This window comes from Gallinula chloropus (assembly GCF_964237585.1).
Source record: "Gallinula chloropus genome assembly, chromosome: 2".
NCBI lineage: Eukaryota > Metazoa > Chordata > Aves > Gruiformes > Rallidae > Gallinula > Gallinula chloropus.
In genome coordinates this window covers 81709922-81734443 of record NC_140086.1, presented here as the reverse complement: position 1 = coordinate 81734443, position 24522 = coordinate 81709922, and the positions used below count along the sequence as shown (strand labels likewise).

The 24522-nt window shown below is 35.3% G+C and overlaps 1 protein-coding gene across 2 annotated transcripts in view; it reads left to right on the top strand.

Moving 5' to 3' along the window:
• Positions 1-24522, top strand: part of CDH18 (cadherin 18) — a gene marked incomplete at both ends in the record, with an annotated part of 179236 nt that overhangs the window by 99195 nt on the left and 55519 nt on the right. For both annotated transcript variants that reach the window (XM_084280353.1, XM_084280352.1), the window contains one exon: positions 14613-14780. In XM_084280353.1, the coding sequence (XP_084136479.1) occupies positions 14613-14780 (168 nt within the window). The remainder of the gene's footprint in view (positions 1-14612; positions 14781-24522) is intronic.

Below are 24522 nucleotides of genomic sequence, written 5' to 3'. Positions count from 1 at the left end.
GAGTTAGACGTGCAGAGAAATGCATGCTATTGTTGATTAAATTTAGAGAAAAGACTTCTTCTACAGACATACACAAAGAAAACACTGGACAAATAAGTTTGTGTTTCATTTATTTAAGAAAAATGGTTAAAGAAATTCTGGGTGAAAACTGGTATACTGCTTTGAATCTAAGTTTTATTATATCATAATAATTGAGATAAGGTACAAGAACAGTTAGGTCAACAATAATCATCTAGCCTTGGGATAGATACTTAAAGTGAAGGACTGGATTTTAAACATCTTACTTCCTTATGCAGTTTTAAAAGCATTCCTACTTCTCCTAAATGTTAGCAGAAGACCAAATAAATTATTTTGCATTTGTCATTCATATTCAAAAGGTAAAATATTAGTCAAATTCAAGGTCAACCTTGTTAAGGAAAGTGCGTCCTTGCTTGTTTTTATTGAAGTTTATTTTCTTGAAATCGTTTCACAGCTTCATTTGAATAAGTTTGAGTGAACCTTTACACCATTAGTTAAACATTCATTTGGTAAACAATCATTGACTCTTTGTACCAAATTGTAGACCAAGGTACTCTTATTATCTTTTGTCTGTGTTATCCTTTTGTGGGTTTTGATAGGAAATACAGAATTCAGGAATAATTTTAGAAAATTCTATGTCCATTAGAAAGAACAGACAGAGTATTGAAGTCCACATTCTGAGTTCTTTCCAGGTCCTCTTTAAGCAAATTGTTTGCACTAGATAGAACCCTAAAGAAGGGAAAAAGGTCCCTGACACTGCTGTTCTTTTGTTTGCTTGCCCTGTATAGATCACAAATTCAATATCCAGACAAGTAAACTCATTGAAAGTGTGTATTGTTAGGAAAACCATATTTTAAAAAGGTAGGTAAAATTTTGCAAACACTTTTAATTTTTGTTTTACAATTTCTGAAATACTTATAGGTGAAAAAAATTTGTATTTCAACTTTTCATCTTTTGTCATGCTGTTTTTCAATACTGTCTTTTAATATCCTAAATATTTTGGCAGGTCAGTAAAAAATTCCTCATGGAAATTTTCTAGAAGATTTAAACACATAATATTGTTTCAGTTCTAGTTTGGAATCATAGAATCATAGAATCATAGAATCATAGAATGGCATGGGTTGGAAAGGACCCCAAGGATCGTAGAGTTCCAACACCCTGCCACAGACAGGGCCACCAGCCTCCAGGCCTGGATCTATACAAGGTTGCCCAGGGCCCCATCCAACCTGGCCTTGAACGCTTCCAGGGATGAGGCATCCACTACCTCTCTGGGCAGCATATTCCAGCACCTTACCACTCTCTAATTTAAACTTTCCTTCCTTTAGCTTTAATCCCTTCCCCCTTGTCCTGCCACTGTCTACCCTTTAAAAAAGTTGATTCCCCTCCTGTTTGTATGCTCCCTCCAGGTACTGGAAGGCTGCAATGAGGTCCTCCCGCAGCTTTTTTCTTCTCCAGGCTGAACAAGCCCAGTTCCCTCAGCCTCTCTTAATAGGGAAGGTGCTCCAGCCCTCTAATAATCTTTGTGGCCCTCCTCTGAACCCTCACTAACAGTTCTACATCTTTCTTGTATTGGGAGCCCAAAATCTGGACACAATACTCCACGAGGGCAGAGTAGAGAGGGAAAATCACCTCCCTGTCCCTGCTGGCCACCCCTCTTCTGATGGAGCCCAGGATACCGTTGGCCTTCTGAGCTGCAAAAGCAGGAATACTACAGTATGTTATATTGCCAGTGCATATCCAAATTGCATAAAGGTTTGAGACACTTGAAAGATTCCAGTTAATCAAATTGGTATGTTTTAAACTGAACTTGAAAAGGCACAATTGTATAAATATTATACAACTGTATAAATGTTCTGTTCATCAGAAGGGCTCATGTAGATCACTGTAGTTTATTAAGCTGGTTGCTGATTCATCAGGGAAATCAAGTTGTAAATTCATAGGTTTCCTTATTTTCTCAGAGAAGTAATTAAAACATGAAGGTACAAAACAAAGGATATTATTGCATTTTTCAATGATTGTAGATGAGAATAGTAGGTAGGAAGTGGGAAGAGTGTAGAAGTTTGTAGTAGATGGTGTATAAAGTTGTGGTAATTGTGACTCAGTTCATAAAGGTGTATGACTTTCCTCACTGTGGGTGAGATCTGTGACAAAGCCTTGGCTTTCCCAGGGGTGACGACAAAAATGTACTCCTAAGTAAGTCTTGCTCCAGTAAGAGCTTTTAAGAGTCAGTGTATTTTCAGTTTGTTCTATGTCTACATTTGGAATAATTTTAAATGCAGACAAGCTTCAGTTTCAAATCAAGAGTTGATCAATGGTAATATGTACAGCAGAGGCTGGCAACCTCACGGAGCAATGTATTCCGTCAAATAAAAAAAGACACAACTTTATAAAACTGTGTCCTGTCATGGAGTGGTCACATTTTATGTTTTGTCTGACCTTATTGTGATGCTTTTTAATTTATTGTGGTGTTAGGGTGCCTCTTTTCAACAAGCTACACCACTAATTCAGTAGTTATTTTCTTGATAGCAGTGCACCTGTAACAATGGAACAACACAGACTTCTGTTTTCAGCCAACTGTGAGATTTATTGTACCTCTAGGTAGAGATTTATCTTTTCTCTGACTAGATCGATATCTAACTCCCAGGTCAATAAATCCTGATTGAATCTCAACAGAAGTCAATAGCTACCTATTATGTCATCTAATAGACAAAGATTTTGTGGGTGTTGGGCCTAAGAAAGAAAAAAAATGATTGTGAATGCACCTATCAGAAGTTTTATTATAGGATTTCTTTACGTTTCATCTATATAACATCAGTATCCTTTTTGCGTGTTTCGGAAAGTTATGAAAACTGTGGTACACTTAATGCTAGCAGAGACACATTTTCCACATTCAAAAATACCTATTTGTGATTTACTGTGGTACCTAAGTCAGCATTCCATTTCTTCAGAGTGCAGTTCTTAGATATTTTTTCTCCTATGTGGAATTTGAACTAATATTGTTAAAATAAATAGGGATTTTTCACAACGAATTTATAGGGTTGTTTTTTGTTAAAACATTGGTTGCTTTTTTTTTCCTCAGAAAATATTACAATAATATTTTGTTTCTAGGATTTTTCTTTCAAGGACCTTCAAGGAGACCAATTATCAAATTTTTTAAGTCCTTGTTGTAACATGTATTCATACACACACACACACACACACACACACACACACACACACATATATTTCACACCCTATGAGTCTATGATATACTAAAACTAGCAGTAAAGCACATTCCAAAATGAAGAATATTTACTGGTGGTATTTTGCTGATTGTTGAATTTGATGATTTTGCTTTGAACAGTCATTAGCTTGCATGGCCACTATCATAACACATTAAGCAGAAATGTTTTCATTGTAGTTCAAGTACCTAGAATACATGGAAGAAGTGTTTCATATTTCCATATTGACACCAGTCTCATTGCATTTCACTTGCACTTTACAAATAAGCGTACTTAAATGTTTAGTAAGGTTGCACTATAAATGACTTACAACAATTATAAATTATGCCACACTGTTCTAAGGTCCTTAACATGTTATGCATGGGTCAATGAAGCATTCCAGTTAAGTGGAATGCTCATGGGTATGTAATGAGTGAGTATCAGAGGGATAAAACACAACAGCTATGTAAATGTTTGGCCTGGTGGCTAAGCAAGCTTTCTTTAGTAACAAATAATTTGAATTATAAGTTTCTACCTTAATTTGTAAGTTGTACTTAAATTAGCACATGAAATATTGTCCAAATGTGAAATATTTTCAAGATTGTATGTTGCATTTAGTTTTTCAGTTAGCCAATCACCATTTTTACTCTATTGTCTACAGTAATCATCTTTCTTCTTGTCCATCTTATGAAGGTGATTTAATTTGAAGAGAAACCACTATATTATTCAGCACAACAATCAACTGTTGTAATTATCTCTGTTTTCTTAGATACTTTATAATGTATTTATTAAAGAAAAAAGTTTAATTTGCATAAAAGTCTTATTTAATAATAGTGGATGACAAATATGGTGAAGTCTATGGCTCCATCATTATTTTTCTTTCCATTATGAAGTAATAAGGAGCTATGACTGAAATATTAACAACTTTAACCTTCAGCTGCTTATTATTCTGTTGTTTTCATTCAAGCTATAGATTAAATACATTTATATGTATGCCAGAAAGTAAGAGACCTTACAAAATACAGTGATGTCTGCCAGTCACTACTATTTCTGTTTTGAGAAGTATGTCTAAGCTTGTGAATAGAAACAGTTAATTTTTTTAGATAGTTTTAAGCTCTTTCTAGTCAAATGGGATTTCCTTTGAGAAGATTCCTGTACTTAATTCCCATCTGCTATGTTCAGAGGTTACTGAACACAACCCCTTTTTACTTAATTGTTTTGTTCATCTCATGTCATAAGATTGTTCTTGCTCACCGAGGATTAAATACACCTATAAGAAGAACTTAATGAGTAGTTTCTTCCATTCCAGCATTCTTTGCCCTTGCCTTATCATGACATGCACATAATTTTCTTGGTTCCTCTGCTTGCCTACATGACAAGTAATCTGTCATAGAGAAATCCTCAATATCTAAGCAGCATTATGTGTTAGTCATGTATATCTGTATCTCTGTATGTTTCATAGCTATCTTGAACATAATACTTTAAGTGTTTCATTATACAACCACAAGTCACTTGTCACCAGCCTTGAAGAAATAATTGTCTTCCCCCCCTCCCGTCCCAGTTAGAGCAAAGATCTTCTTTGGTTTTTTAAATACATTTTTAACAGAATTGTCAAAACTGAAAAATATATTTTCAGCACACCAGTAGCATCATACTTCTGTAGGCTTGCCTCAACCTGCTTTACCTGAGTTCACATGCCTACTGCATTAAAAGAAATATAAAATGCATGAGTTTGATTACTGTATTGTTCAAGGCGGAGAGGCTGACCATTTAGCAGCCCTGTTTGTTCCTAACTATGTTTCATTAGAAGTATAGAAATGATGCTAATTCAGTCCAAAACCACTGAAGTGTCTTCTGTTATAAATTGAATTTTTCTTTGTGAACACTTGCACAGAGAATAGCTATACAGTGGCATGTCGGTACTAGGCCCAGGAATATTTTTGCTCAAGTCAAAGTCTGTCTTTAATGTTTTTTTCTATGCCTCTCTTCCTCACATTGAACTGTTCTGTGTGGAAAAAAAAAAATTCATGGAAGAGCAGTTTAAGGAGAGATCAAAATTACTCAGAGGATTTGCTTGAAAAAATGTTTATATTGCTGTCTGAAAATTCATAGAAACTTATGTGCAATTCATACTTCAAAAGAAACAACTTGCATGTTTTCAGAACATAACATATTGATAAGTGATTTCTGAAAATGTATCAATCAGTCCTTTTGTGCAATCTATTCAGAGTCTGCGCATCAAAAAATTGGCAGAAGTTTCCTATTTTGCACTCTGAATTGTTGACTCTTCTAAAAACAAGATTAGATTAATAGAGAACTAGAGAACTAGAAAACTTCCAAAAACTAGGAAGGGTAGTAAATTCTCCCTGAATATAGAAGTAGATAAGGAAATTTGAATATTGTAAAATACATGTCAGTTTTCTGAAAGACCAAGGAATCTGATTTCTGTAACATGAGGCCACGAAATTTAGGCCAAAAAAAAAAAAAAAAAAAAAAAAAAAAGAGTAGAGGAGCCAAGAAAGGATTTAGCCAGCAAAAAAATATAGAAATAACAATAATGCCTTTCCATGTGTTTTCCTGAAAAGTAGGTCACAGTAAAGAAACCCTATTTCTTTGTTTTATGAAACAGCAAGTTATATTGAAAAAGACAACTGCCATGTCACATGCTATTCTAGAGAGCAGTAAGTATTACCAACAAAGCACATATTAAATGGCTATGAACTGGCTGCCTGGGAAGTAGCTGAAAGTTGCCATCAAGGCAGAATCATAATGAAAGGAAGAGATTCCACCTGGGCTCTACAGGGATTGCTGTAAAACCAACTCTATTAAATTTTTTTCTGTATGGATTAAAAGTAAATGTAAGACGACTGCTGATAATTTTTTTCAATGACACAGATGATGGCAGAATGAGTGAAGAGTGAGAACAGTGCATTCGGTCAAAGTAACCCAGATTGTTTGATGACCTATAGCACTCAGTGCAATAAATGGAAAGTCCTGCAGTTAGAATTGAGGAGGGTGGGACAGTATCCAGGAGAACCATAATTATGTAAATGCAAGAGTAAAGCAGCTCAAAATAAGTTTCCAAAGCAGTAATGAGAGAAAAGAAGCCCTTAAATAGATTCTTTACATTTTTTAAAAAATATTAAGAAAGCTAAATTTATTTTAGAGGTTGGTACTGGGAGGGGAAGTATTATTAAAATAGCAATATTAATTTTATTTGTCTATTTTTACACAATTTTGGCAAGCTGAAAAAAAACAAATAACACTGAGTGGAAGAAAAGACTTCAGAGTGAAGTTTTATATTATTTAGTTTTTCAGAAAGGTTAACTTCATGAGACTATGAAGAGAATATTTCTCCGTTACAAGGAGAAATAGTGGGAACTAAAGGTCTGAAAGAGAGCAACAAGAGTCAATGGTCTGAAATTGAAAGTTCAAACTACGAAATAAAGGGCAGACCTTTGACTCTATGATTAACGACTGGAATATTCAGTCAAGGAAAGAGGAGATATTTTCTACCTCTTGATCACTTCAGTTCAAAATTACATGCTTTCAGGAGGATGTGCTGTAGCTAAAATCAAACTGCTAGGTTCAGTACAGTGCTAGTTCAGCTAATGGCCTGAATTCTATGGGAGGTCTGGTGGTCCCATCTGGCTTTTTTTCAGTGAATACATTAGATAAAAGCTGACCATTAATCTTGAATGTCTTAGTATTTTGAAAAAATCTGTTGTGACCGTGGATGCATCTGGTTGCATAAACCATACTAAAAATCTAAGCTATACTTAGTCTTTCTAAGGTAAGGATTGTTGCTTTAAAAGGGTCTAAACTGTGAAGATTTCGATGAGTAAAAATACTGCACCTAATTAGGTGTTAAGCCATGTAATGTGCTTGATAGCAATGTAATAGATAGTAATTTGGGGAAGAAAATATTGCTTTGTTCAATAGAGAAAGAAACAGCCAGGTTTCTGTCTTTCAGTGACTCTGCTGCCCACTCCTCAAGCTGCAAAGTGTTGGCTATTTTTGGAAGCTGAAAACCACTTGTTTTCTTATAGTCCAGTTCATGCCTGTTTTGAGTAGATGGTTTTATAAGCTGATTTCCTTTGACTATGTTCTGGTTTCGGCTAGGATAGAGTTAATTTCTTTTCTAGCAGTGTACGGAATTCCGTGTTTGGGAGTCAGGATGAGAGCAGTGCTGATAACACACTGATAGTTTAGTTGTTGCAAATCAATCAAGCACTTTTCTGTTGTTCCTGTTCCCTGCTAATGAGGAAGGAGGGGGACAGGAGACCCGAACTGGCCAAAGGGGGCATTCCATGCCAATTACATCATGCTCAGCATAAAAGGGGGCAGCTCCAGGATGCACGTTATGGGGACGGTCTGGTTTCAGGACGGCTCTGAGCTGTATGGCCTGAGTTGTGCGGTTCAGTGAGAAAGTGTATCACCAGTTTTATATATTTTGCCATAAAGTCCTGTTATTATTACTGTATCTGTTTTTCTGCTATCCCAATAAACTATCCTTATCCCAACCCGCGAAGTTTTGTTTCCTTGGGTTTTCTTCTCCTTCCTTTTCCCCCTCCCTCAACACTCCCCTCCCTTCAAGTCCCTTTTAAAGAACAAGCAGCTGCATGGTGCTTGGCTCTCAGCTGGGGCAAAACCAGGACAACTAGAAAATATTTGAAGAATTGATACTGTGTCTTACTGGACACAACCTAATGACTTTGTTTCTTAGTTAATATTTACTGTGACAGCAGCACCTTATTCTGTTCCATTTCCACTGTTTCTATTAAAATATATTTCCATCCTGTCTGTACTACAATCTAACAACTAATGTATTCAACATGATTAACTCTTCTCTGTTACTTTGAAACACAGAAAAAAAGTATTTATATACAGTACAAGTTGAAGTGATACAGCCTGCCAGATACTGATGGAGTTGTTCATGTAAACTCAGCTTTATGGTCCAACCTGCGCAGAGGTCCTCAGACAGAACCATGTCTGTACAGTTCAACAGAACAAATGAAAAGAGACCTCTACCTTTGCAGCCCAATAAAGCCACAGTGGACATAGGTTTGTTAAAAAAGTTTGGGTTATGATTGAATAATGAAATCTGCACCAAAAAAGTCAGTTTTCCTTAAATGCTAAATTACTTGAAAAGTTTGGTTTAAATGTTTAGACCAAAGTGAAAGGTTTATGTTCATGGGAATGACAACAATCACAGTGGAATAAACCAACAAACCACTACCACTAAATTCAGAAAATATCTCTTCCATAGCGTAGTGTCCCAACAATGGGACAAATACACTTCAGTGGAAAAATATCCCTGATGATAATGTCCTGCTGCTTAAACCAGCCTACATGAAGCTGAGAGAAATTTTCTTTAAAAAAAATGTGATTGATTCTAACTAAAACAGAGCTGAAAAAACTTCATCCATAAATGTATGCTTGAACTATTGGCAAGAAATAAAATGACAATTTCCTGCTCAAATAGGGTGGCCACTTGAAATGTTATTTCTCTAATAGATAATCCTTTGATTTGCAGCAACTGCATAAGGAAAATTAGAGTTTCCTGTCTGATTTCTGGAAGTAAGCACGGCAGCAAACTTTTAATTTAATTAATTTGAATACACCTTGTATTATGAAAACAATGGAAGATGCTATGATTACATTTGGCATCCTTGCAATTACCACATAAATTGGTGTATTTTCCACTCAGTCAAGCTTTCTTCAGATTCTTTAATTCAAAAGGCTTCAGCACAAGGCTGTTTCATTTTGTACATCCATGCTGTTATTTGTAGAGATTCTTGAGATGGCTTTATTTACTAACAGTGAATTGAACAGATTTTTTTTCTTCTGGGTATTCATTGTAATGAAATCAATCTGGTTAATTCCTCTCTTCTTTTCATCCCAAACTTTCCTGTTTTCAGCTGAGATAATTTTCTTCCTAGTAGCTGGTATAGTGGTATGTTTTGGATTTAGGATGCAAATAATACTGATAATGCATTAGTATTTTAGTTGTTGCCAAGTGGTCACAGATTTTTCAGTTTCTCATATGGCCTGTTGACAAGAAGGCAGGGGACACCCAAGAAGCTTGGAGGGGCCACAGTCAGGGAAGCTGACCCAAACTGACCGAAGGGATATCCCCCACAATATGACATCATGCTCAGTATATGTCTGGGGTGTTGGCTGGGAGGCAGTGTGGCCCAGGAAATAGATAAGCAATGGCTTGTGTGGTGAGCAATGGTGCTCTGCATAACTTTTTTGTTTGCTTGTGATTATCATCTTCATCATCATCTTCCTTTTATGTCCTATTAGACTGTCCTTTTCTTAACCCATGGGTTTTACCTTTTTTTCTTTTAGATTCTTTCCCTCATCCCACTGAGGAGGGAGCAGGGACTGAGTGGGTGGCTTTGTAGTTGTTTTAGCTGCCTGCCAGGTTAAACCATGACACAATTTAACATTATTCTAACTTATTTGAAAATTCTTAATATTTTTTAATATACTTAATTTTCAGCTTTTTTTTTATTACAACATCTGTCTTTCAGTATTGGATTCATGATAATTTTCCTTAAGAAAGGGCATAGTGTACTTCATTACTATAATCATGACTGCAGAAGATTGACCACTAATTGTAATTTCTCTAGTGCTTTCACTCTTAGCCATGAAGTGTCTAGTGATATCCTTGTAAATGAAGAAAAAAATATTATGTTAATTACATAAAGCAAGTCTGACTCAAAGGCATAGATTAAAAAGAATGTGCTATAGAAGCATTTGAAATATGTGGTATGACCATAATCTCTCTATTGCACATTTTGTTTGTAGTTATAGTTTGAACTAGATCACAAATCCAAGTCAAATCTATTGGGAGTTCAAAATTGGAACTTTATTTTGAAGTTTTAAGAAAATATACATGCATCTGCCAACTTGTACTTGCTCAGTATTTGTCCTAAGATGCAAAACCCCAAAACCTTTACTTCTTTCTATTCTTTCAAGGTAGAATAATATTAGATTCTGAAAAGTATTTTAATACATACAATATATTCAGGATATTAAGTTACAATAACATAAGATAACTGCATAGCATAATGCAAAGTAGTGATAAAAATAGAGCTTTTATTTGCAAAGTGAAAATAGTATTAATGAAATTGCCGTCTGCAACTGTTCGCTTCCTCAGTAATTAGTAAAATAATACAATTACTTATTAAAGAGATACTTAAAATTTTATTTGAATCATTCAGTGGTTGTGATCATTACAAGACAGATGTAGAAGGAACTAGAACATGGGGTATCTAGTATGATCTACTGGACCTTCATAAAATCTCTAGTGTCCAGGCATATGATCCAACAACAGAATGGAAATTTTCCAATCAAAAAAAAAAAAAGAACTTGCCTGTGGCAAACTAGTTTTTCATTAAAGTGGAGTTGCTCTCTTTGTTTTGTTGTTTGGTTAGGGTTTTTTTTTTTTTTCCCACCACTAGATAGAAAAAACATTGAGCTCAAAATGATAAAATAAACAGTGGTTTATTCTTGGTATGTTCCATTCACACATCATGCAGGAGTAGGCTGTAAGATATAGCTCATTAAAATTCTTCAGTGTTTACTGAATCTAAAAGAAGTTCTCATTTTGTATAAGTAACAAGATAAATTTCTTCAAGCATACCAGACTGTCAGGTGTTAAATACTTTGGTAAATGCAGTTAGGCACTTAGCTGTGGTATATCTTTCCTTAATAATTTTCTGCATTTGAACTGAAAAATCTTGATGTTTACAGTCTCAGTCAGGGTTCAGTCTTCTGTTGTAGCTTTTCTTACATGCAAGTAAAATGGTTCCTCACAGAACGCTAAAAACCACAACATAACACATTGTCAGATGTTGCAGAGCATGGAAGTATCTCAAAGAAAACTTGGGGAAAAAAAAAGTAATTGACTGTAGTTCAGTATCAGGAATGAATTCAGAGAGCCTGAGTGGAGAAGGAAATAAAATTTGCAAAAAACCCACCTTATTTTCAGGGCTTTCTCAAATACAGAGACCTTGGGTAAAAAGGGAGCTGTCCACAGTAGCAGACATAACAGTCTTTCATCCCAATGTTGTTCTTAGTTTTGTCTGATGTTTTGAGGATAAATGCAGGACCATCATGAAGAAATTTCCTGATTGCAAAGAGTTCTGGGGAACTGTCAGTGTAGAAGAAGCAACTCATATCTTTTATGGCAAGAGCAAGAATAATATAATGAAATTTAATAGTTTTAGATTGTAAAGGACATGTGGCAGGACTAATTATAAGACTATCTGGATGATGGTATTGGACATATTGTTTAGTTGTCTTGTGAGATGAACTCAAGGATCCTTATGGGTCCTTTCCAACTTGATACTGCTTGATTCTGTAGTAAGTCTGGCCTCATTAATTTGAAAGTGTCATTGGAGGAGAATGTCGTGGATATACTAGTCAATCATAGATCAATCAATACCAGTGTGATGTAATCTGAAGAAGGAAAAAAAAAAAGAGAGAGAAAAGAGAAAAAATTGTAATTAGAAAAGGTGGTGATAGAGTCTCCTTTGGAATGTAGGTAGCTTTCTGGTCATCCATTGTCAAAGAGGAAAAATTCAAATTGGAAAATGTGATTTCTGAGACTAGAAATTGTCAGAGGTTAAAAAAAAAAAAAGATGTGATTTAGAGGAGAATAAATTGTGACAAGAAGTTTGAAGAAAAAGTGTGTTCTGAAAGAGCCTTTCATGTGGGAGAAAACATCTCACATAATTTTAAGATGTAAATAGTTATAACTAAACTCAGCACGCCAGAGGTCCAGAGTTGTGTGTCCTTCTCAACTTCATTCCAATAGATCCAAACCTCTACATTTTGTATGTGATTTTTGACACAGCAGTCTGTAAAAATTCTTGGCTTAATACCGGAAACAGGGTGAGCTGTTTCCATAATGATGTATATACATCCTGCTTTTTTTTTTTCTTGCTTTCCTTTTTCAGTAAAGATAAACATTGGAAACATAGCTGAAAAGTACTCTGTTAACAGGGTTGCAGTGCTGCCTAACAAATATGATGCAAAATTAAGCCTGTGTTTAAATTTAAAAAACCTTTGACAGTTTCCTTTTTCAGTTCCTTTCCTCACTATTTTAGACCGGAGATGTCTTCCTTAATATGAACTTATGCCTTCTTGTGGGATGTATAGGAGCCTCTGCCAAATATGCTGAAGATACAGGGGCAATTCCTGATTTAAAAGGAACTGTTGGAACATTTCATATTACCTCATTGGAAAAGGCAACCAAGAAAGTTCTCTTTACACCTTTCGGGCTCATTAGAGAAATTTGAAATTATGTATGATTTTAGTACTGTACTGCCAGAACAGTTGATGGAGCCCCTAGGGACAAGAATAGAACATTAGGATCCTCACAGTAGTTACATACCTTTTAGTGACGATGTAAATTTAGTATGCATGTATCTCCTGTCCTTCAGCATATCCCAAGCTAAAAAAAAAACAGTTTTCTTAATCTAAACTTTGGATAAAGTTTGGGGTTTTTTTTAATTCAAAACTTGCCCAATTTCAGCTACTCAGTTTTCAAAAAAGACGAATATATTGCAAGTGGGAGAGATCAAATGACTAGTCGTCCACAAATCCTTATTAACTCTCTACAAGCATTGATTTAGTACCATATCCTTTGAAGCAAAAAGGAAGAGGAAACCAATGCTAATTCAGAGGAATTTCTGTTTGTTTGAATTACTTTTAAAATATGACTAGTGTATTTTTGAGGATTGTATAGAAGGGAGATGTTCCAATCTGTAAATTCTGGTCTATTTCAAATTGAAATGGAAAGGGTTGTTTGTTTTGGGATTTTTTTTAAATAAACAAAAAAATTTTACTCCCCCTTGCACGTGCATAAACATAAAATGTTTCAATAAATTTGGTTTCAATGTGAAAAATTGGAGCAATTTATTTTATAAATATCAGAGCAGAATATTTTTAATTGTAATATTTTTCTATCTACCTGGTTTTCAGTGAAATGAATTTAAGTTATAACAGTTCCTTTTATTCAAAAGTCTGCATGTCTTTCTGTTATAGTATGTATAAATTATAGTTAATTTCACTATATCATGGTGAAAATTGTAAAAAAATATGTTCGGAAGTGCATGTCCAGAAACAATCTATGCAAAAATTGAGTTTTTTAAAAAAAGTTAATGTCAATAAATTTATCCGTTTACATATTTATTTATTTGATTGCAACTCTCTCCAGTCTGTCAGTATCTTTTATGTACTGGTGAGCTCAGAACTGGACCCAGCACTTGAGGTGTGGCCTCACTAGTGATGAGTCGGGGAGAATGATCCTCTCCCTTGACCTGCTGGCAACACTTTTCATAATACAGCCTGGGATGCTGTTGGCCTTGTTTGTAGCAACATTGCTGACTCATGTACGGTTTGAGGACACCCTAAACCCTTTTCTGGAAATCTATTTCGAAGCTAGTCTGTCCACAGCATGTAATGGCTCCCTAGCACAGGATGTGACATTTCCTTTTATTGAACTCCACTGGTTTCTGTCAGCCTGTGATCGCAGAAATTAGCAGGGCCTAATTTGCAGCCATCATCATATGTGAAAAATTTCCTGTAAGTGAAACTGAACCCACAGAGTTGACTGTTCCTGCTTTGTTGTACTCTTTGCTTCTTCATGCGTAAATGACTAAATGTTAAAAAGGATTCTGATAGTGATGGATAAAAATAAATAGAAATGTAGGATCATTCAATTTTCTTTTTCTTTCTGTCCTGTAATAAAAACAATATCTTCTTTTTCACTTTACTGGCAAGTATTACATAAGTCACACTTATGAACATAAATGTATCTGATTGACATATATCAAATTTAAAAAGCACAGGGTTTTTTGAGATCTGTCAAATAAGGAAGTTTAAACTTTGTGCAGTTTTAAGATGTATGGCATATTTTAATTCAGAAATTAACTTTTCTCAAAAAGGAATTTTTGTCTTCTTCAGTGGAGTAAAAGTTCCCATTCACTAATATTTATAATAAGTAACTATTTGAGCAATTATAATATATGAGAAAACACTAGAGTTTTGGCAATATATCTTGCAGCTAGAAATGTTCAATATAAGTTTGAATGATTACTTATTTGTATTTAATATGTATTATTTTAATTTCTTCATATTCTCAAGCAAGTTGTATAGCATCATCTTGCATTTTCTCTCTCTCTCTTTATCTATCTATCTATCTAAAGAACACAAACAACTAAACACAGGTTATTTTGATTGTATAAGAAATTTGCATTTCCAGAAAATCTGCCATACTCAACCTTTCCTGAAAACAAAGGTTATGCCCAACCTTTCTTCTTGCTCGAAAATGCTAATCCTGATTTCTTTTGTTTCTTTGCTTGCTTTCCACCACAGGAGTCATCAGGACTGCCTTGCACAACATGGACAGGGAAGCCAGAGAACATTATTCCGTTGTCATTCAAGCCAAAGATATGGCTGGGCAAGTCGGAGGGCTGTCAGGGTCAACAACTGTAAATATCACACTCACTGATGTCAACGACAATCCACCCAGGTTTCCTCAGAGTATGTACAATTTCAGCATATAATTGATTTGAAAAATGTGTTGATTTTCAGTGAAGAAACTATTAGTGAAATACAACTAGTATGCAAATTCATGGGGAGAAGGGAGCATTTGGATTTGCCAGTATTTTCCAGTTTTCTAGTGTTTTCAGATGATGCACAGAGATGGCATAGCTGGAATACTCAAAACAGTGAAGATTTCTTTCAGTTAAACACTGAGATGCGTGATAAAGGAGTACGCTTGTCATAAATGAGTTATTCTCTAGTCCTTTTTCAATGTCTGTTTCAATAATGTGTGATTTTGATCCCAAAAGTGAATGACATTGTTCCCATGGTAGAGAACAACAAAAGGTAACACATTTTAAGATTTAATCCGGCATGACTTTGGCTGCTTCCATACACATCTGTCAACTTCTTCTTCTGTTTCCTTCTCCATACCTATGCAAACTTTTAAGGTCACTTTTACATTCCAGGTGGTCAAAACCTAAGGTGTTTCTCACTCCTGTTAATCTACAGTGGAGTCTGCCTTTATCCTAGTTAAGCAGATTGTCAATATTGATGTCAAACTAAATGTTCTCTCATTCACATATGAAAAGTATAACCTAGAATACTCTTAGAATATTTTAACATGTCCAGTAATAGGAAGTTTATTTCTGTCCAACTCACTGGATGAACTCTGATCTGACACAGCAACAGGAGTGTTGTAGGAATTCTTAATCCAGTCAACAATTGATTTAAATGTCTTTGTGAATGTAATTGCATATTTAAACCTGCTTTCCTTCATAGATTGGCACAAGACCAATAAGAATATTGTAATCTGGGCTCAGACATTGTATGAGCCCTTGTAGAACATAATGGACTGGTAGCTGTAGGTACATCCACTGGGAAATGCATTAACCTGTTTGAATGAGGGGATTTATAAACAATAATAGAGATCATAAAGCTCTGGGGAAAAACAAAGCTCCTTGGCAATATGCATTATGCAAAACTTGGTCAAGCAGGAAGAAGGCTCATTAAAAGTGGTGTAGAAATGAATATTTTTTTCTCTGCGTCAGAAACACATAAAAACATAAAGCCTTTGCAACGCAGCCTTAAATAAAGTGTATTTGGTTTTATGTTCCACAGAATTGTCATTGCATCCATCTCTCTATTTAATACTTCCTAACTATTGGAAAGGCAAAAGGTAAGGCATATCTTTGAACAAATATAACATCTAAATTAGTTACAGTAGAAAAAAAATGTCCAAAATTTCCTTCAAACTCAGAGATAAATTGATGCCTACATAGGTTTCAAGAATTGGCCTCTTTTATTTTAAATGGAAGATTTGGAACATTAAACTGAGTGACACTGAGAACTGTATATTGGCACATATATTTCTTTTTATGGGTTTTGTTTTTTGGGGTTTTTTTCAGAAATTGAAGAAATATGAAATCTTCAAGTTATATTCTATGAATTTTAAGATATTTTGATAATTGTAAAAGTAACATTGGAAACTACAAAACATTTCACATGTAATAAAAATTCATTACTTAACAAAGCAAAACATAAAATGCATTTTAATATTTATCATTTTAACAGAAAATATTGATCCTAGAGCAAGTCTTACAGAGTGTCGTGTTTTTACCCCGACTGAGAGCCGAGATCCACGCAGCTGCCTGCTCCTTAAAGGAAAAGAGCAGGGGAAGAGGGAAACGGGGGGGGGGGGGGGGGTGTGTGGGGTGTGTGGAGGGAGAGGCAAGGGAAGGGAAAAGGAAGAGGAAGGGGCAAATAACCCCAAAACCAAGAAACTATGGTTTGGGATAAGGATAGTTTACTAAGATAGCAGAAAGATACAATATAACAATGCTAACAGGACTTTAGAGCAAAAATATATGAAGCTGTTGATACACAATGCAGTTTCTCACCAAACCACACAACTCAGGCCGTGCCACCCAGAGCCGTCCCAGAACCCGACCGTCCCACAAGAACCGCGCGTCCCGGAGCCGGCCTCGGCCTTCGTCCCATCAGCCCCCCGATATCCTGGGCAGGACGTAATTGGCATGGAATACTCTCTTTGGCCAGCCTGGGTCACCTGTCCTGGCTTTGCCCCTCCTTTCTCATGAAGAGCTGAGAAAGTCCTTGACTGTCTGACAGCAACTAGAAACATCAGGGTGTTACCAGCACTGCTTTCGTTTTAACTCTCAAACACAGCATTCTATCCGCTGCTACAAATGAAGTTAACTCCATCCTGACCAAAACCAGGACACAGAGTACAAACATTTGCTTTATCTTTCCTTACACAGGGTTTGTGTACCACAGCTATGACTGCAACATTGTTTTTTTACTCCTTTTCCACAAGTATAATTTAAAACCTTTGCAAAAAAACAGTAGGTTTAAGTTATTGATACAGAAAAAATGTACAAATGTATAGAGAATCTAAAATCGGGCCATCTTAACATCATGTGTATGTACAATAGTACATAAGTATCACACTAGTAGAAAAAACTTCACTGTTTTGGGTTTTTTTCTCTTTTCTTTGTATACATTATTTTCAGTTGAATTTCTCTTCAATTTCCTTATTAGATAGAATTACTGACGCTTGTCACATTCAGGATTGAGTTCAAGGGAAGCACTAACCAAAACTGCCTATATCAAGTGTATAACCCTTAGAACAGGCTGAGCCTCAGCTAAACCACAGACTCTCTTTTGGTTAGTTTCCTTTTCTTGGATATCATACTTGTGAGTTTTAAATTTAACTATGAGTACATGCTTGAGACCATGCTGCAAAGTACATCTGATTTATGCCTTTATTATTTGTTTTATATAGACATATGTTTTATTGCTAGATCAGTGTTCATTGCAGATGCATATGGAGTAAGGAATGTAGGATTTTTCCCACTTGAAACTACACTTAAAAATCTATTAAAAAGTTAAAAATCGAGGTTGTAAATAAATCTGCTTACATTAAATTATGGTGTTTTGTTCCATACTCACTCTAAATATGTCTGACCTTCTTTCAAAAAAATTACTAACAGAAGAACTACAGATTTCCAAAATATCAAAAAGTCTGGAAGGAAGAATATGAAACTGCTGCAAAATTTTATCTGTCTGATGCTTGCAGTTCTGAAATACATAGCAATAACCTCTGGATTAGAAAACATAACTGAAAAAATCTGCTTTCAAAACACAGCAGTATGTCTTAGAAGTAGGCAAGATGTTGTGAATTCAGTAGGCCAATAACCTGAAACCTCAGATACATTTTGCATATCAATTAATTCAGTGCATCTTCTACAAGTGATTTCTTTTTCTTCATCTCCACAAATCTTTCTTTAGAGATTACAGTTACAAATGAACTATCCATTTAATGTAGGATGACAGACAGCGCTGTGCACAGGCAGAGTTTTGCTTTTCAATAATCAGCATCTCTCAGTTCTTGTTAGTTTTACCACTGATGGATCCACTTCATTGATGGCAGAGGGCCCTAATTTCATAGTCATAAATTTATTTCAGTAATCTGATAAAAAATGTTTCATCTACTGATGACACCGTTATCAGTCTTGAACTACATCAGAATTTTCTGTACTTTTCTTTCATCAGTTCTCTCTGGTCTTGTTTAGAATTAATAGATTCTGCATGTTTTGCTTTCTTTATGATGAATGGATTCTGATTGCATCAAAATCATCACACTAGGCAGATGCTTCCACTGACATGTTTTGTACATCAAGTACTAACAATTCCCCTCTGGACAGTATGTAGGCGATCTGTAGTTAGTGTATGTAGAGTCTAATTTTACAATGAACTGTTTTCCCTGATACCCCATTTGTAGATTTTGTTGTTTCATCCATCTATATCAGTTCTTTAAGATAAACTGGAATTTAAATACAAGTCATGGCTTAAAATACTTTATGCCTGGTTTTGGTTTGTTTTGGTTTGGTATTTTAAGGCAGTAGACACAATGTGAAATTACCTAGGTGCACGATTGGTTCAGCTGCACTTTTTGTAAGGTGCCTACTGTCCTTCCTTGTTAATATAACTCATTAGCTAATTAAGTGAAAAATTATCTGCTGTTCATTTTCTTTGGGGATTTATGTTCCAACATTGTACTTGCCTTATCTGCTTTTCCACATAGTTCATCCAGTTCCTCTGATCACAGTACGTAACTACCAGTATCCTGTTCACCCCCCACTGCCATGCACTGTATACTGTTCCATCTTCCTGTGGTGACCAGTCCAGAGCTATCTGCCTGCTGATTGACCACTTGGCTGCTGCCAAATGAAATGGGTAAAGTGAAACTTTTTTTTAGCAGGTATTTCTACTCTATTCAACCAGTAATTGCTAAGAGTTTTGTAGAATCATAATGTCTTTGCGGTCTCTGCCCTTTTGTCAGATTTGTCTTAAATTGGACAGGGGCTAAAAGTTACTGGAGACTGGTGAATTAAAAAGATTACAGAAGTTGTGTGTCCTCAGGAAACTCAGATTTAGAACAAAACAACAAAAAGACCTGATAACCCTTTTGGCTTAAGGTTTCTGATATCTGATCTACTGTGCCTTTGTAAATTAGATTTTATTCATACCTAGTGATTTAGCTTCCTATTATTTCTCTTGTTTATCTCATGATGACAACTCCAGCAATGATCCAGTGTCCAAAGAGTATTAGGAAGAATTTAATTCCAGAAATCATTCTGCATTTAAATGTTACTTACTTAATAAGAATTTTTTCATTAGAATTAGAGGAATTTCTTTTTCATTCATCACACTACAACACTTGCTACCTTTTTGACTATTTCCAATATCTACTAGCTATAATATACTGAAGGTAAAATGTATTGCAATGGAATAACCCCAAGTGTACGTTATTGCTGAAGAGATTCTTAGGTCTTTTAGTAAATCACTCTGGAGGGACATGTAGAAACCTGATTTAAAACCAGTTTGCACAGAACTCTAGTATTTTTCTAGTTACATGCATTCCTGCATATAACTTTATTCCCTGTCTTCAAAAGTGAACTTATCCTTGAAATTTTATTTTATTCTCGTTTTTCTCATTCCTGCATTCCACGGGTGGTGTGATTTGTTTTTTTTTTTTTTTCCTACCATATTCACTGTTTCTGCAGGTGGTTCACAGTTTAGGATATGATGTTCTAGAATTACGGTTTACCTATTTTCAACTATTTTTATCATATATGTGTTCCAGGATGTCTGAAGCAATACAGATTACAGTAATATTATCTGATCGTTTTTTCCATCTGTAAAATGTAGGGAGGATCATTCTTCCTTCCTAGCAGTTAGTCAAACTCAGCTTCAGACACAGCTCTTTGTGCAAATAGTGGAGAGGACGAGCCTGGTGAACATGATCAATCTACTGAAAGGCAATTATTAGTGCTCATTAAAAGATAAAATGAGTAACCTCTATGCACATGTCAAGGGAAATGACAGGAAATTAAATATTTCTACGTGATAAGGAAATATAGAACCCTGTATTAATATATGTGATGTACCAAACAGGTATTATTTAAAAATTATATGTAGTTTCTTTTTAGTACTGTTGCAAAATTGAGTCAACATAATGAGATTTAAAGGGTGGACTCTGAGAAAAATGTAAGGGCTCTTCAAAAAGAATTCTGTTTAATCTTAAAACACCTCTGGTTAATACTGAGAGTTTTCTGCAAAACTGAATTCTTAGTTTAATCCATATTAATCTATTAATCCATAACAATTTAGTATATTATTAGGAAATATTAAATAACAGGGAAACTTTGATATAAAAAAGACATACAAGTGAAGCTTGTGTAAGCTGTGCAAGTGCTAATCAGATGTAAACAACGTTTCAGTATAGACTTTTAAAATCATGGTATCTATGTAAATCAAGTTTTAGTCATTTGTGTAAGGAAAGAAAGTTGGCAAGATTTTGTTAAGAATGCTGTTAGGCTTGTGTATAAAATTGCTGTAAAAATCTGGCCATGCATTTCATGGGATGTATATATTTTGGAAGCTGTATTGTTTGTTAAAGATCACAACTATTAAAAATGGTCATAGAGCATGACAGTGACATAGCATAATTCTGGTGCTAACAAGCATTTTGTTTCTCTCATATCTTAAAGACAGAGCATTTTTTAAATTAATTGTGTTTATAAAGTGTGTGCTCACGTTCCAAGGTAAATGACCAGTGGTGGTATTTCTTTTGTGAGCACAGTTGGTGCTCAGTATTTTCTAATTTTCCGCCTTTACAGAGCATCATCATAAGCAAATCTCCAAGCCTCCTGACCTTAATTGTTCTTTGTTTAGAAACAGCTGAAGTGTCACATCAGTAACTGAATGTGGGGCAGGCAAATACAAGCTAGCAAGCTTCCATTTCTGTCAATTTTCATAACATGACTTTCCTTCTGACTCTGACAGCCAGGAGTGCATGTAAAGGGGGAAAATGCTATTATATGCTTGTATTACCTGGTGAAGGTGTATGACTTGAATGTGTCAGGCCAAGAGACAACAGCTGTTAGTCTTAAACACAAGAGAAATAGGGTGCTTTTTTGAAAGCAGAATAGGTATTTAGAATCACCTGCCTAGCAGGGCAGCACAAGAACAACAGGATATTTAACTAGCAGCCAGCATCAGTAATACCCTGAAGAAACAGAGCGGTAAAAAGGACAAGCCTCAGTGATCTAAGTGATTTTCTAAAATTTCTCTTCCATCGTGTCTTTCTAACATGCTTGATTCAATCGTTCATCTATCATATGCCTAAAGAGATAGACACATGAGATGATGAATACATTACTAAAGAGATGATGATATTCATCAAGTACCAAAGAGAGTTAAGAGATAAGAAATAAAGAATATGTATCTTTGAGTGCATGCTTCCATAGCTGGAAAATATTATATAAAGTGGTTTGTTTAATTGTCTTCTTATTCTGTTTATTAGAAGATTGATATGTTCTCGTATTTGCAAAATGTTGGAAGTTAAAGTTACCAAATTGTTTCATTTATCACTAAAATCTGATGTAAGTTGTTTAACAACATTTGATCACATAGATCATGATATTCTGTTTCATGAGCAGAGTAAGTTTGATTCCCATAATTGGATTTTTCCCACAAAAACTAGAAGCAGTAAATGTAATACTGGTAAAGATGATTTAAGTACCTGGTTAAAAAAAAAAAAAAAATCTCTAACAAGAATTCACAATGATAAAACTTGATAATAGAATTATTTATAGAATTAAATTATAAAGGAAAGCTGGGAGGGGCAAAGATATATTTATGTTTGAGTCTGACTAAATATTTGTAGAAGATCTGTTTTGTGTACTAAGCTTTTATGTTGGCTATGTGCATCAACTGTATGCCTAACAGGATGGAATCCAGCAGTGGTTTTTATTTAATTTAATTGGGTATTGTCTATGAGGGTTTCTATGTATGAGGTAGATTATTCATTTTATATATCATACATATAATTTTTCTTTAAAAATACTTTATATATAACAATAACTAAAAAATCTATAAGGGTTCTGAATGAGGCAGTAATGGTTTTGGGAAAGAGGACTGGTTTGTTTTGATTGTTTACTAAGTAGAGAATTTTGAGCAGCACCACTCCATTTTAAGGGTTGTTTTTAAGTTTCATGTCTTTTATGAAGCTAAACTCCAATGGGACCAGAGTCCTAGCTGTGCGAATGCCAAACACAGAACAGAACTAAACACTGTCCAAATGGAATGTGTCTCTTTTACAGGTGTTGCTATTGGTCCCTGCTGACCCAAGCTGCCTGATGTAGCTATGGCCCCCCTATAACTGGTATGGAATATGCTCCACAGAGCACATCTCTAGACACTGCTAAATATCACGCCCAACCATTAAGTTGCTCATTAGTGAAGATTATGGAGTACATATGTTGTTTTTTCCCACACCATTTGCATAGAAAATGTGTATTTGTTTATTTGATACCTACAAGGAAAGTACTGAATCTGAAAATCCAGGGAACCCAGTTTGCTTTGTTTTTCTACCTTTATCCTCGAGTGGTATAAAGTTCACACTTTTTACAGGAAGTCAGAATACTTTTGATCTCTGAGAATTAGTCAGAAACTTTTCAAGCACTTTTAGTTATTGCATGTAAAGGTGTGTGGTACATAAACTAAACTCGTCACTGATTATAGTCTTAATCACAAACATAAATCCTGTCTTTCACTGAGATGTAGAGAGTGAGGGGTATGAGGATGCATACATCTTCTTCCAGCCAAAGGAGTCTAACTGCAGCTAAGAAGAATGTTTATTTTTCTAAATTGACCCAAGAGTGTTATGTTCTCCAGAGTTTCAAGACAAGCAAAATATCTGAGTTTCGGGATCATATTTGCAAATAAGAAATAGCTTCACTTCCACTTCAGATACTTTTGGAAGTGTAAAAACACAGGGTTTTGTTTAGGGTTCTTTTGGTTTGGTTTTGGGGTTTTTTTTTGGTTGGGGTTTTTGGAGTTTGTTTTGGTTTGTTCTGTTTTGGGGTTTTGGTTTTTTTCTGGCAGATAATAAGCCAAACATGCATGTTGTCATCAAACAATATTCAGAACAGAGACAGTAGTTCAAAAATAACTGAGTTTCTGGAAATGTAAAACTTATTGTATTCATAGAGTTCATAGATTAAAATTAGTTTTATTATATTATAAATAAGGATAGCAAAGAACATGCAAGAAATGTCCAAGACATACTGTGAGAAATGGACTGCAGTCTCAAAAGAGAAATCCAGAGTAATTTATTACATGTAATGAAAGCAAGCAGCTCTGTGAATGAAGAATAACTTTGTAGTAGAAAGCCATCAAGCAAGATTGAACACAGCCACAGTTGGAGCTACCCTTTATTTTTATCAAAGATGGCTTGCAGTAAAATTCTAGACATAACTTTACAAATGGCAGGAACATAAATTCATGCAGAACCTTCAAAAGGTCATCTGACCTTTTGTTTAAAGCAGGTTCAGTTATGTCAAGTCACTAAAGACCTCATCTAGTCAAGTTTTGAAAGATGTTTTTCAGGTCTTTTTCTGCATAACTGCTCTACAAGTGGTTGGCCCTAAGCGTCCACTGGAGGATGGCATTATGACAGAGCTCAGGCATGGTCTGCCCAAAGAGACTGTGGGTTCTCTTGCTCTAGAGATACTAAAAACTTATCTCCATGTTATCCTGTGCAACCTACTGAGGCGATCCTGCTTCAGCAAGGGGATTGAACTAGATGATCTCCTGAGGTCCCTTCCATCCCCTACCATTCTGTGATTCTGTGGTTATTCCTTCCCCAGTGCCACCACTGAACACCATAAGATTTCTGTCAGCCCAAGCCTGTCCAGGTGTCTTTGAACAGCAACCCTGCCCTCTAGCATACTGGCCATGTTTTCCCAAACTGGTATTGTACATTTGCTTGCTGTGAGCACATGGAACACATCATTCAGGTCATTAATTAAGACATTAAATAGATTTGGTCACAGTTTTGATTCCTGAACAACTGTTAATTGGCTGCCAGATGAATTTCATGCCCATAATCATCAGACTTTGAATCTGGCTCAATGTTGATTTTTTGTCTGTATCTCTATCATTTTGGCTTATGACTGAGTATTTAGCTAGTTGTATGTACCAGCAACCTTTCTTCCCTTAGCACTTTGATATGCATTTAGGATATAGATGTATTTTGTGTTAAGGCAATCAGTTGCTCTTTAGCAATTTGCCAGTAGGTAGAAAAAGGCATCAGTGTACAAGCTGTGGTATATGAATGAACATATCTGTTGGTTCATCACCAAGTAACATTATC